Source organism: Leptonotus elevatus, chromosome 12 (assembly GCF_054856555.1).
Source record: "Leptonotus elevatus isolate MCC_2025b chromosome 12, RoL_Lele_1.0, whole genome shotgun sequence".
NCBI lineage: Eukaryota > Metazoa > Chordata > Actinopteri > Syngnathiformes > Syngnathidae > Leptonotus > Leptonotus elevatus.
Window position 1 is genome coordinate 12,451,289 of NC_141250.1, and position 13,443 is coordinate 12,464,731.

At 40.1% G+C, this 13,443-nt stretch overlaps 1 protein-coding gene across 2 annotated transcripts in view; it reads left to right on the forward strand.

Moving 5' to 3' along the window:
- Positions 1-237: 237 nt before the first annotated feature.
- LOC147164605 (glypican-6-like) overlaps positions 238-13,443 on the forward strand; it is an 86,060-nt gene continuing 72,854 nt past the window's right edge. For both annotated transcript variants that reach the window (XM_086090578.1, XM_086090579.1), the window contains exon 1: positions 238-715. In XM_086090578.1, the coding sequence (XP_085946704.1) occupies positions 565-715 (151 nt within the window). In that variant the 5' untranslated portion in view covers positions 238-564. The remainder of the gene's footprint in view (positions 716-13,443) is intronic.

Below are 13,443 nucleotides of genomic sequence, written 5' to 3' on the forward strand. Positions count from 1 at the left end.
TCATGTCATTTTGTGGCATTCAGTCATTAATAAGAATGATTTCTCTGCATTTCAACAAATCATAAAATAGTGACATTTTAAGTCGCACCTTGACTAAATTACCAGTTCTATCCCTCTTCAATACTTTGAAGTGGTGTCTGCAGTGGACTCCAGTCCACATTTTGTGAGCTGCTTTGCATCGGCTGAGCATCTGATGCGCAGTCTCTCCTCTGCACCCACTCGCACAGCAGTTGCACTTGAACGCAGCACGCCGGGGTTCTCAGTCCCTCCGTCTGCTGCCGGGCTCAGACAAGTTGAGTGCGAGCCGCGGCAAGAGCGCTTCTCTTCTCCGGATCCATGTGGCACCTTCATGCGCGCCATCTCTCCAGCGGTGCATGGTGGGGGCTCTTAATTAAGCACCCCTTGCTGCATTTTAAACATATTTTCTCCTCAGGGACATGTGCTCGCTGCTTGGCTTTGCAGACACTCACTGAGTAAGAGATCCAAGTACCGGAGGATCTTGTTTTTTGTTTTGTTTTTAATTAGCAGAGGATACAGCTCCTGCATCTTTTATCCAAGTCCACAATGCTCAGACTGGAGATAATCGTTTACACTTTTTCTGCGCTGTGCATCGCAGCCAAAGCAGAATTGAAAGCAAGGAATTGCAGCGAGGTGAGGGAGGCTTGTGCAGCCAGGGGCTTCAGCTTCACCAATGTTCCCCTCCAGGAGATTCCAGGTAAGATTCAAAGGCAACATTAATCCCAAGAAGTTCAAGTGTTTGTTTATGGCCGGAAAAAAACAACAACTGAATAGTGATCATTTTGGGTTTGCTGCTGGTTGAGTGAGGATGGAGCAACACCTCAACCACTTGTTCAATTTGCATGTGCTAAATAAAAGTTTTGAACCTCAGCTATAGAAAGAGTCAAATTATGATTAGGATCAAGAGAGTAAAACGGAATCAGGTTCTGATATGTGAAGTTTGACTATTTAGGGGAAAATGCTCAGTTGCTCTAAAAATTTACGTTAGGTACGGTTTGTATTAACAAAATGCAGAACAAAATAGTACTCATTAAAGATAAAATATATGCTGACGGTGAAATGCTGATGGTGACGGTCGACATGCAACTAAGGAAGACCTTAATTAACAAAGTAGGCTATAACAGACAACGTAACTGGAAAGGAGCAAGGTGCGGGAAACATTTACTAAAGATGAGATAACTAAAATAAACTGTTAGAAAACAACTGATAAGTCAAACAACAGCCCAGCAACAGAACACTGCTTCCTTGGTGCTTAAAAGCAGCAAAAAAACAACAACAAAAAAAAACTACAACACCACACTAGCCAGGAATGTAACAATATCAGATTAATTGCTTCGGTTCACAAATTATGCTTGAGTTTGGGAACAGTCACATGGTTGTGCTTTCACGTAGCGTGAATGGATGAATAGGGCGGGGCATCTCAACGCTGTGTGTTTTGCGCAAGCCCCGCCCTCCACTCCTTGCCAGACCTCTGCACCTGCCTCACACATTCAATTTCCATTCATCTTAATGGGAAACATAGCATTGGTTCGTGAATATTTCAGTTTGCAAACACCGCCACAAAATGAATTAAGTTCCAGAATTGAGGGTCCATCGTAATATTCCTACAAGAAAGAAAAGTCATAATATTAAGAGGAAAAAAATCATTACAAGGACAAAAGACTGAAATTAAGTCGTCATAATATGAGAAAAAAGTTTTAAAAAAAAATCTTTATTTTTGAGAATAGAAGAAAAAAGTTGTAATACAGTATTGCGCATTGTCTTACGACCCCCCCCCCCCCCCACACACACACACACAATTTAATTGAACTTAATTAGTCAAAATATTGCAAAAATAAAGTTGTCAGTACATGAATTGAATGACAAAAAGCTGTGGGTCTATCATATTACAAGATTAAAGACATTTTAAATTTCAAGAGTAAAATTGTGTCAGAAATAGTTCTAATATTATATTTTTTTTACAGGATAAAAGTCATAATGTTAGTTAAGTAGTTCCAACAATATATATATTTTATGAGAAAAACCTATTGAAAAAAAAAACATTTTTCATTTGAGAAAATGTTATATTTATTACACAGACCACGTCAGAATATAGCAAAATAAAGTTGTTATATTACGAGAAAATATATTATCATATCATATTAGTAAAGAGTAAAGAAGAAAAGATTAGCAGTAGCGATGTTTCATTCGACTTTTTTTTCCAGACCGATGCCAGTACGAATATTCACTCGAGTACACTGACCGATACCAATACCATGTACTGATACCACTAGTTCTCATGATACATAACATTTCAATTAAGACAATGATAGTTGTGAACAAATACCTTTCTCTCTTTCTGATGCACTTGACGATTCACCAATGTGTCAAACAGCCGTAATGTAGCACCACCTACTGGCAAGGAAGACTTACTTGATGTCAGATTTTTGTTGTTGCATTAAGTATCTGCATCCCTCAGTAGTACTTGATACCTTAAAATAAGGCTTGAAAAAGTTTCCATTTTGTAAGAATGAATTCATATTAAGAAAATAATGTCATATTGTGAGAACAAAAAGTTATGCCACTCATCTCAATAAATGACGGCTTTATTTTGTTAAACTGAGATGAATTTTCGGACACATTCTCACTCCTTCTTTTCTTGTAATTCCCCTTTGTTTTCCATCGAGTTGTGTCCCTACTCCTTCACAGAGGTCAGTGGTCAGCGTGGGTATCTTTCCTTCCTTGAAGCCCGCCAGTTAATTACGTGCGAGCTGCTCTACACGATGATAACAATATTTAATCCTAATGTGAAGAGTCCCTCCAGGCGAGCCGCGTCGAGATTGGCTGCCTGCTCGGTGCTGGAGCCAACCCTGCGTGCATAGATAATGGATAATGAATGGTCAGCCATGAGCAGATTAACTAACCGGTCCTCGCGTCCATTTTAGCGCCAACGCCAGGCGGAACTGCGGCTTCCACTCGCTTAAGTGTCTCCAACCACAAGGGACTCTTTTTCCACATGATTAAAAACGCTATAAAAAGCAATTAAAGCGCGTCTCACTTGCAATTACATTATATAGCCGACTGATAGACTGACTGCGAGGGTTACCGAACGGAGATGCGAGACTTTTCCAACACTTGCAAATAATCACCAGAGATATGCAGTTCCATAATTAGATAGCTTAGCATTTTGCTAATGACAACAAGCCAACGCTGCAAATCTTTCATTAGTGAAAATCAAAATTAAAAAAAATCCGTACTCATATATCAATACTAATATCATTACCGATATATGATCACCAAAATTGGGGCAGCAGTATCTCATCTGGGCAAGTTCAAGTCCTGCTTCAGATCAAAATGTAAAACTATTGATCTGCTTGCCGGCTGCTGCCGAGGCGCCCTTGAGCAAAAGCACCATCCTCGCTTCCCAGCTCAAGCGGTCTAGCAATGTTTGCGCATCACTTTCACTTTGAATCTCTTCTTGGGCGCCTGCACGTGTGTGACGTGGTCCTCTGTGTGGTGTGCAACATTAAATTTATAGCAGTGTGATCTGAATTTCCCCTTGAGGGATTATAATGAGAAGTATTACATTAAATATAGACGAGATATGAGTGTGATACGTCAAAAGGAAGATTAACAATATTTCTCATTTTCAAATTGTCACCTTACTCATTTTCACTTGCAGAATGAAAAAAAAAAGTCTCACTTCGTTATGAAATGTTTTTAAAATAGAAATACTAAATAAATGCATAAAGTTGCTTCCTGACTGACATTTCAGTGTCGGGTCAAAATCGGGTGGTTAAATCAGGCATTAGGCTAAAAATGATGCACAAATCCATCTAGACTATGATATATTGTTCAGTTGATACCTGACCAAGTTTCTGCTGTGTTCGTATCCTGATGTACGGTGACACTTGCTGGAATTGTGACAGCACAAATGCCAACATGTGTCTATTGAGAGTGCTTGTGAACACACCTACCGTGCCACTTCAGATATACACAAGAAAGTAACCCCTGCAATGGGAGCACTTATTTCCCAAAATTTGCAGACCTTTTCTGTGGTCGGAAACATGTGGTTTAAGTCAGTGAAAATGAAAAGTTACCAAAGGGTTGAGGAACACACACACGACCTTCACTTTGTGAGACGCTACCAACTGAGCTATGCCACTCCTACTGTTTGCTTACATATCCAAGAGGAAAAGCGATATACTACACTGTAACAAATTGACTGTAGAATTTACAAGAAATAACTGGCAACAAAAGTTGCCAGCTAATTCTTGTAAAATCGTATTTAATTGCTGTGAAAACCTGTATTTTAGTATTTACTGTACATAAATTACAGTTACTGTATTTAATTTATTTTTTTAAAGAAAACAGCAATTCTTTGTAATCAAGTTTCTTGTATTCTAACTAAAGTAGCCAGTAAATTCATGTAAATGAATAATACAGTATGTCATTGTAAAATCCACACATATATTTTCTTAACCAGTTATTCCTCAAAAAAGGGGTGCTGGAGCCTATCCCAGCTGGCTTCGGGCAGTAGGCGGGGTACACCCTGAACTGGTTGCCCTGCAATTGTAAATTCCTGTAAATGAATAATACAGTATGTCATTGTAAAATCCACCCATATATTTTCTTAACCATTTATTCCTCAAAAGAGGGGTGCTGGAGCCTATCCCAGCTGGCTTCGGGCAGTAGGCGGGGTACACCCTGAACTGGTTGCCAGCCAATTGCAGGGCGCACATACACAAACAACCATCACCTTGCCATGCATGTCTTTGGAATGTGAGAGGAGACCGGAGAACATGCAAACTCCACCCCGGAAGGCCGGACTCGATCTCACGCCCTCAGCACTGGGAGACGGACGTGCTAACCAGTCGTCCACCGTGCCGCCCTGGTTGTCAAATCTATCCTCGTTCTGCAGCCGAGTGCATAAATGAATGTTAGCTGTAATGTTGCCAGTTTATCTAAGAAATGCGATGTGAAGACGATGCAGACTGCCATCGCGCTAAAATATTACTCACCAATTCGCTGAATTCTTGTCCTTGACCCGCTATTTGCTTCTTCTCCAAAACCCGACAATCTTTACTGTATTTACCAGTAATCCATATATATAAATGAAAAACCAAAATTGCTGTACAATTTACAGTATTTGACTGCTAAATATACAGCAAAATAATGTACTTTGTTTTTACCCATAATGCACTTTGTTTTTACTCATAATGTGTTGCCGTATACAGTTAAATACTAAAAACAAGAAAATGCTGTCATTTTTACTGAAGATTTTACAGAAATGTGTTACAGCGTAACACACATCAGGAGCTGCGTGCCTCAGGGAGAAGATTGGCTGTCTCCCAACCTGATTTGTTCCTCAATCCTTGAGTGACTTTTTTTTATTTTTTAAATCTATTATTTTACTGTCTTCCAAGTGTAAATTTTACTCTAGAGTGGGACCAAATAGACTCAGTCAAATTCACTTTACAGAGTTTAGTGTGCAGGTCGACTGGTCATGCCAGCAGAATGCGGTGCAGGCATGACCAGTCGACCCACACTTACTCATCTGATACAAAGTAGAACTTTTTTTGCTTACATTGCTGTATGTTTTCATTTGTTAAACATATTTTATACTGTATTGTCAAGTATGTGCAGTATAGCAAAGGGCTGGATTTTCCTTATGTAACTTGAAAATTGTTAAATTTAAAAGTAATAAAACGCTTTTTCTACATTTTTCCACGATTTCTTGCTAAATTCCTTTGAGAACACTTTTGCATTGTGCGAATGTGGGAAATATAATAATTCACATTACCTCGCATGACAGGCCACTTTCCAATTGTTGTGTTCATTGGCATGCCGAAACCCGATAAGAAACAGCTGCTAAAGCGCGTCGGCGTTAGCGGTGTGCTTCAGTCACGCGTTCAGAACGGAAACAGCTGTGTTTGGGGGAATTTAAGTCGGCAGTTGAGCGTAAAGGTGAGTTTGCAGGAGAAGTGATGGTTTCATCTCAAAATCTTGGCACGCGGCAAGCATAGCGCGAGCGTTTTTTTCATCCTGCATCAGCAGAAGTGTCTCATGGGGAGGAATTTTGTAGAAGGCAAGCTGAACGGGATGTAGAGTGGAGACGTAGTGCTTGTTTCAAACGATGTCCAACATGGGACGTGTTTGGTCCTTCTAAATGCATTTAAAAGCACTACTTCAAAATGAATGGACACTCCATTAGGGACACAATCTCCTGCACAATTTTGGAATTTGTCAGTTTTGATTGACACTTAAAGAGAAGTTTTAATTCAGCTTGTAGTACAGTTTACACTACACTGCCTCATTGTATTGTATATGTGCAAATGTTGCGGTGGGTGGTGACATGACATGACGACCTTGTCGCTCAGGTGCACATCAGGTTTTTATTTTAGTTTATGACACTTTTAAGTAAAGATAAATACAAACTGTCGGTGTCAACATTCCTGACAGCCCCATTGTTTGGCACACAGCTAATTGAACCAAAACAAAGAAAAAAAACAATGAATACTCCCATCTGGCACGTCTATCACGGTCGTGTCGAAGAAGCCAGGCTGCATATTTGATAAAAGGCCCACCTGTTCACTGGTGCCTGGAATAACTAACCCACTCGCACCTTTGCATCCATGTCGCCGACATCACAAGCCATCTCGGAAAAGTGTGTGAACAATTTCATCTCTTATCTCCAGATGATGTCACCTCTTGAATAGACGCCTTTTGATCAGCTCCTTTGAATGAGTCATATAGAGGCGAGGCGTTATGAGCACCTCAGCAAATTCACGCGGGATGGCCGTGCCCTTGAGGCGTGCAACCTGCTTGCTTCTCACTGAAGCTTGAAGTTAAAAATTTAAAACATCGATGATTTTTATTTTATTATTATTATTTTTTTAAAGACAGCAGATTTGTTTTTGTTTTTAGACACATCACTCCGGTAAATATTGCAGCATCTGCATGTTGACCAACTAATCAGCACTATTGGAGCCCGTCTCAGAGCTGCTGTCACACTCGATTAAGTATGTGGAGCAAAAGGCAGCCTTCATATGGCTGCCACAATCACTACTGTACGGGTTTCTATTGCATGAAACAGCAGTGCCAGTTCCATTTACGTGCGTGTGCTTGCCTTCAGAAGCGCATGAGGATTTTTCTGATCAAGGCTGCCTTAAATGTCACATGCACAATCGCACAGGAGACACGACACAGAGTGACCGATGATGCGTAAAAAAAAGTCTCAAATTGGATTTCCCAGAATAAAGGTATTATTAATACTTAAATAAATACACTTGATGCGTAATTTTGGTCCAATTACAGCAGAAAAAAAACAATAATATAAGGCAATGAATAATGTGCACACAAATAGGTAGAAGGTACGACTACTGTGTATCCATCCAATTCTATAGCACTTGTCCACATTAGGGGCACAGAGGTGAAAATAACCTCTCTCTACAGTGAGTTCACATCTTTTCATTCTACAATAGCCAAGTCAAGTTTATTTGTATAGCCCTTAATCAGAAAAAAAGTCTCAAATGGCTTCACATGGCACACAAAGATTGACAACATCCCCTAATCTTAACCCCTCACCTGAGCAAGACAAAATTAAGATAAAACCCATTTGGGTGGAAAAATTAGGAAACCTTGAGAAGGGACCACGGATGGACTAATGAAGCGCTGCAGGTAGACACCCTTGGAGAGATGATTTTCCTTACAGCAACACATCACCACCAAGTTCCTTCTCCGAGAAAGAGAGGTGAAAGGTAGGAGGGTAGGAGAAGCGGAAGTAAAACAGGCCGAAATCCAGATGTCAGGGTGCCTTTCCAACCGTCCCGACTGCCTGTATTGTAGTGAGTGGAATAATGCTGACACATCTGACATCATTTAGTCAGCAAACTTGTTGAGAATGAGTCAACAGCGCCAACTAGTGCTGTCACATTTGCCTCAATTTGCTTCAAGACAGGATGAGCCAACAGTAAATTTGACTTTTATTTTTTTAAAGGAAATATTAATATATTATGAAGTATCTTTAACATTACAGTCCTGTACCATTACATCTAACTGTCTGTGTCTGCTTTCCCAGGTTTATTTATTCCAAACTCCACAAATTGATAGTGAAATGTCATGACCTCAGCATGATTGCACTTAAGGAAAAGTAGTCATGCTCGCAATCCCAGAGTTTTATTGTGGTCAAAGCGGTGCTGCAGGGTTAGACGGAGTCAGGGTGAGGCGAACAGCTCCGCCGGTGTAAACTTTTTGTCAGAGCAAGGCCACGATTCAGCCTGCAGATCAGCTGGCTTGAGACTGTTTGCAGATGCATCCTCAGAGAATTCTAAAGAGTGAATTGTTCCAAACCTTCTGAAATTGCTCAAAACAACCCTCATGGGTGACATCTCATCTAATGTCAGTCAAATGTCATCTTATTGAGTAAAATGTGGGAAAATAAGGACATTCACCTAATTCATTGCAACACATCTCCTTTGCATGAGGTTATTTTGTTTGTGGATTTTTGAGTACAGCTTATAAAAATGGAAGCAAAAACAAATGTTGTTTTTATAATTTATAATCAATTAACTGGCTCTTCCACAAGTATGATCATTTTGTTTGGAATGTTAAAATGATACTTAAAAAATAGTTTTAAATTATTATTATTTTTATTGTGGTGACAGTTTGACATAAGGAATGGGTTAATTGTATTTCCATATTTCCCTAAAGGAATGTAAAATAGATAGATGGATGGATGGATAGCTGTCTGGATGCATAGAGCTAACTAGATGGCTAGCTGAAAAGATGGATAGCTGGCTAGATACCTAGCTAGTTAGATGATAGCTAACTAACTAGCTAGTTATACGGCTAACTAGATATCTAGATAGATGCTACAGCAAGCTAGCTAGCTAGACAGTTACTTTATCCTGTGAGGATGATTGTGTGTTGACCAGCATCCTTGAACAGATTGTAATCGACTCTTGCTTCACTGTAATAAGCAAACTCTCAGCATTACTGTCACGTGAACGCCTGTAGGTAACAAGGTCTCTTTTGTGTCATACGAACACTATTTGTTATCAGTTTTCATTTAAAAACATGTCACATCGACATTGTCTGGATTGAGCTAGCACCGGAGATAAGATGTTACGAGGAGGAGGCCACATCACAATAAAGTCACATCCGATGCCACCATTTGTTTACTATCAGCCATGAGCCGCACTGAAATACGAGCGCTGATATTATTTGATCCTTGGCCACTTGCATAAGAGCACAAATGAGCCTCGCTGGAGTGTGTAATGTGCACAGGTTCTCCCGCATCATGTAATGGAATGGGGAGGATTAGAAAGGTTAAATAGGAGTACCTGCATGGTGGGAAGGGGGCGATTGAGATTGGCCGATGATGTATTACGAGACCAAAGTGACCTTCCTGTCCGTCACACACGCCGAGACGGATCTGTGATGAGCTGTCATGTTGATGCTTTACGATGACGCCTTTTTGGACTTCTATGCTATCCTTCTGCTCCAATCGCAAATCACCTGCAGTTAAGCGCTTCTATACGGCCGCATCATTGTTAAAGGAGGGACATATTGTTGAAAAGTGTCTTTTTAATTGCTTGTATAAATATAGTTGGGTCTCTGGAGTGCCTGCTCACCTGTCATGTTGGAAATTACAACAAAATATTTTTCGTATGATGCCTCTGTCAGTGATGTGTCTTTAAGCAAGTCGTTCAGAAAATAATACAGAGTACCTGAATAGCCAACATCTTACGTTACCCTGCAGTAGTCATGACTCATGAGCGTTACGACACTACTTTACCTACATACTAGCATACAAGAAGTACACAAAAGGACCATTCTGAAACATCCTTTTGTATCCATTTCTCATACACATACAGTACGCTCACCTCCAAAAGTGCCAGTTAGGCCAGTTCCTTTTTTTGATGTTTTGTTTGAACCCACCTGTTTTCAAGCGTGCAAATGTATATATGCAAAATGTGACTAGTATGTGTTCCGTTGCCCAAGACAATGTAGTGCACCACTTGCTTGTCAGGCAATAAGAAGTATTTGAAAAATGGTTTGGATAATGGTTGGATGGATGTCTAAATGTGAACAAATGTTCGTTTCCTTCATTGGTCTGTTCATGTTTGCTTAACAATTAAATTCAGTTCTCACAAGTAAAACCTGAAGCAAAAAAATAAAGAAATCACTATCTAACGATTTAAGCAATCTAAACGGCAACACCTGAGCAACTAGAAACACCCATCAGTCACATGTTCCAGTACTTTTGTTGACTTGAAAAGAGTGTGGGTTCAAACAAAAGATGCTCTGTTGTGAGTTAAATACCATGAAAAAAAAAAGCTAGAATTCTGAATTTTTGTTTCTCTGAAACAAATGTTTTCACCTTACAACAAAATCAAATAAATTTCCCTTGTCGCTCCAATACTTTTGGACTGGACTGTATATGCTAAGTTTTAGATTTAGCCTGTGTTTTGTCTTTGGAAACATAAAATCGCCATTTACAGGCTTAATCAACATCAAAACCAGAGAGTTGTCAATGGGTCAAAAAACACGCCACTGTGAAGCTGAGAGAAGATGGACAATCATTCAGAAACATTGCACAAACAAAGGCCAAAGCCAATACAACCATGTGGAATGTCCTGAAAATAAAGAAACCACTAACAATAGCCAAGTAACAGACCTCAAACGGGTAGATCAAGGAAAACCAGAACATTTTGAAAGATTGCGGGAGAGCTGTAAAGAATGCCCAAAAACATCCAGAGGGCAAGGAGTGAAAGTATCACAAACATTTGCCGGAACACTTCATGAACAAAAGTACAGAGGTTGCATCATCTTTTGGTGTTAAACCCAAATGTTTTCAGTCTACAGCTAAAATAAAAGCAATGCTATTATCGGGAAGTGTAATACTGTATGTCTTCTTTAAAGGCAATTCCCGCTCCTCTTCAAGGTAATCTGCTGGTGTCACACTCATCCAGGAGGAGGAATTCAAACAAATGATGGCATTTGGTGCTGCAGCGGTGATTTTTCTTTGAGATCTGACTCCAACTCGCATCTCATCCGTCCGGCTCGTGACGGCCAAAATGGCCCCATGATGCTCGCTTACCGCAGAGCCGTCGCGAGGCGTCGTTTGCCTGCTTTGCAGCGCCACAGCCGCGCGTCCACATAAAAAGCAGAAGCGGGGGAATACTTGAATTTTATAACCTCCGCTGAAGCGTGGGCCAAAGGAAGGAGGGATGAATGAGCAGAGCTGGGATTTGTCTTCAGTTTGTTTAACATTGAATTAGTAGTTAATGCCCCTAGAAGTGATGCATGCGTCCTTATAAAAACAATCAGTCATGTTACCTTGCACCCTATAATATATTTTTACACGGGCATGACCCAAAGATAACATCACATTTGACATGGTTACGGAGATATATTCTCATTATTTCAGCTGTCAGTTGGCACTTACCAGCGGGAGCTGTTGGCCTTGGGGTTCGGTTTGAATTCCACTTAATGCGGTTTTATATAACATAAAACGTCATCGGCAGCATGGGGGATGAGCGGTTGGCACGTCTGACTCACAGTTCCCGTGGTTTGTGTTCAAATCTTGGCTGTTGAGTTGGTATCAGTTGGACTCAGTGATGGTGCAAATATGAGGGAATGGTTGTCTGTCTGTGCCCTGTTGTTGACAGGAAAAAAAAAAACATGTGCCTCATATAATGTAGTTACGGTGAGTCCAAAATTTTGCATACTCAGAATAAATGAATTCTGACTGGAACTGAAAAAATCAACACAAGAAAGTGTCAACTGCAGGGAGAGAAGATTTTGCTATTGAAATTTGAAATGCATGTGGTCCGTGAAGGCAGCATGGTGACCTCACAGCTCTGAAGTTCAGGGTTCGAATCTCTATTGCTTGTTTCCTGTGTGGGGTTGTGTTTTCCCACATTACCAAAACATAAATTAGGGTAATTGAAGACTTTAATTGTCCATTGTGTGAATGTGAGTGTGAATGGCTGGGATAGGCTCAAACAAGTGCTATTGATAGATGTAATCAATTATTAACTCGCGAAAAATACGTCTTTTAATACTTTTGTCCTTCACTCCCAAAAACGTGTTTATATGTTTTTTTATGTTTTTTTTTTTTATGCTGGCGCATACAGAAGGCTTTGATGCAGCTTCTGACCTGAAGAGGTCACTTAAAGCAATGGTAGTTATTAAAAAGAATGGCCAGCAGGTGGCAGCAGAGTATAAGAGATCAGCCAGGGACATGTTGCAACAAGCTCTTTTTGCCAGTGTTTTCAACAGGTTTGTAAATAATGATGAAAATGATCTATATTCTAATGCAAATTGCTGCAAAACGGAAACAGACACAAATATACTTTTTTTTCCTGATGGAAAAAGAGACTCTAATCTTTCTTTTGGTAGGTTCCTTGTTTTTATAGCAATAGTCTGTGGGCTTTGTCTGCAAAATCAGTCAAAATCCAGTAAAACAGCTGGGGGGTTGCTTCAGTGAAAATGGCTGGGAGTGAATGAGTTAATCTGTTCAGAATTGGTGTAGCAGCACGTGGCACATTGCCTATGGTAAGCCCCGTACATACACCCTGTTCCAAAAATCTACAAAACAATTGCATGTCTGAGAGCATAAGGTAGCTTCCGGTTTGTGAAAGCATGACAGCCGCTGCCAGGTTCGTCAGAGGACCTTATACAGTGCATCTGTTCCATGAAACCTGGAACGCAGGATGCAGTGTTAATTGTTTTTTCTGGTTGGGCTCCAGCTGCCCAAAAAATTTACATTCACAGATGGATTTCAAACTGATTATTTCAGGTTCAATGTTTTTAAATGGCAAAAACCTCATTGACAATGTATCACTGGAAATCATCTGCAACGGAAGATTTCAGTTTATTCTTTTTGTGGCTTTTGGTTCTCTTCCAGTGTTCCTTAGCTCCAAACCCTCAAGACGGTGAAAGAGGGTTGTTTTTTTTCTCTAGTGTCAGCTAGTTAGAATTACATTTTAGGTTATGAAAACATTGATTTATTCACCCGAAACCTGCTCTTTTTTGCAATGTAAGATTTGGGAGAGGCAACACAAAAAGTTACTAAAATCCCAAGTAATGTAAATGTGACACACCACAAAGAGGAGCGTTATAAACAACCCTGCCAAATTCGAATTATTTAAAAAAAAAAGTCAAAACTTATACTGTATAAAATGAGGCTTCAAAAATCAAGCCATTCTCTACTCTCAAGCACTGTAGGTGTGTCATTTGAATGCACTGAAACCAGCCGTCTCAGCTTCTAACTGTTACCACCTGGAAAACACGGCTAACATATTTCTTATGTATATATTCGAAAATATATTCCACTGAGTTGTCGTGGCAACAAAGAGGCGTTCTTAAACGGCCACGCCACACGCTGGCCATCACCATCCATCCATTTTCTTAACCGCTTGTCCTCACAAGGGTCGC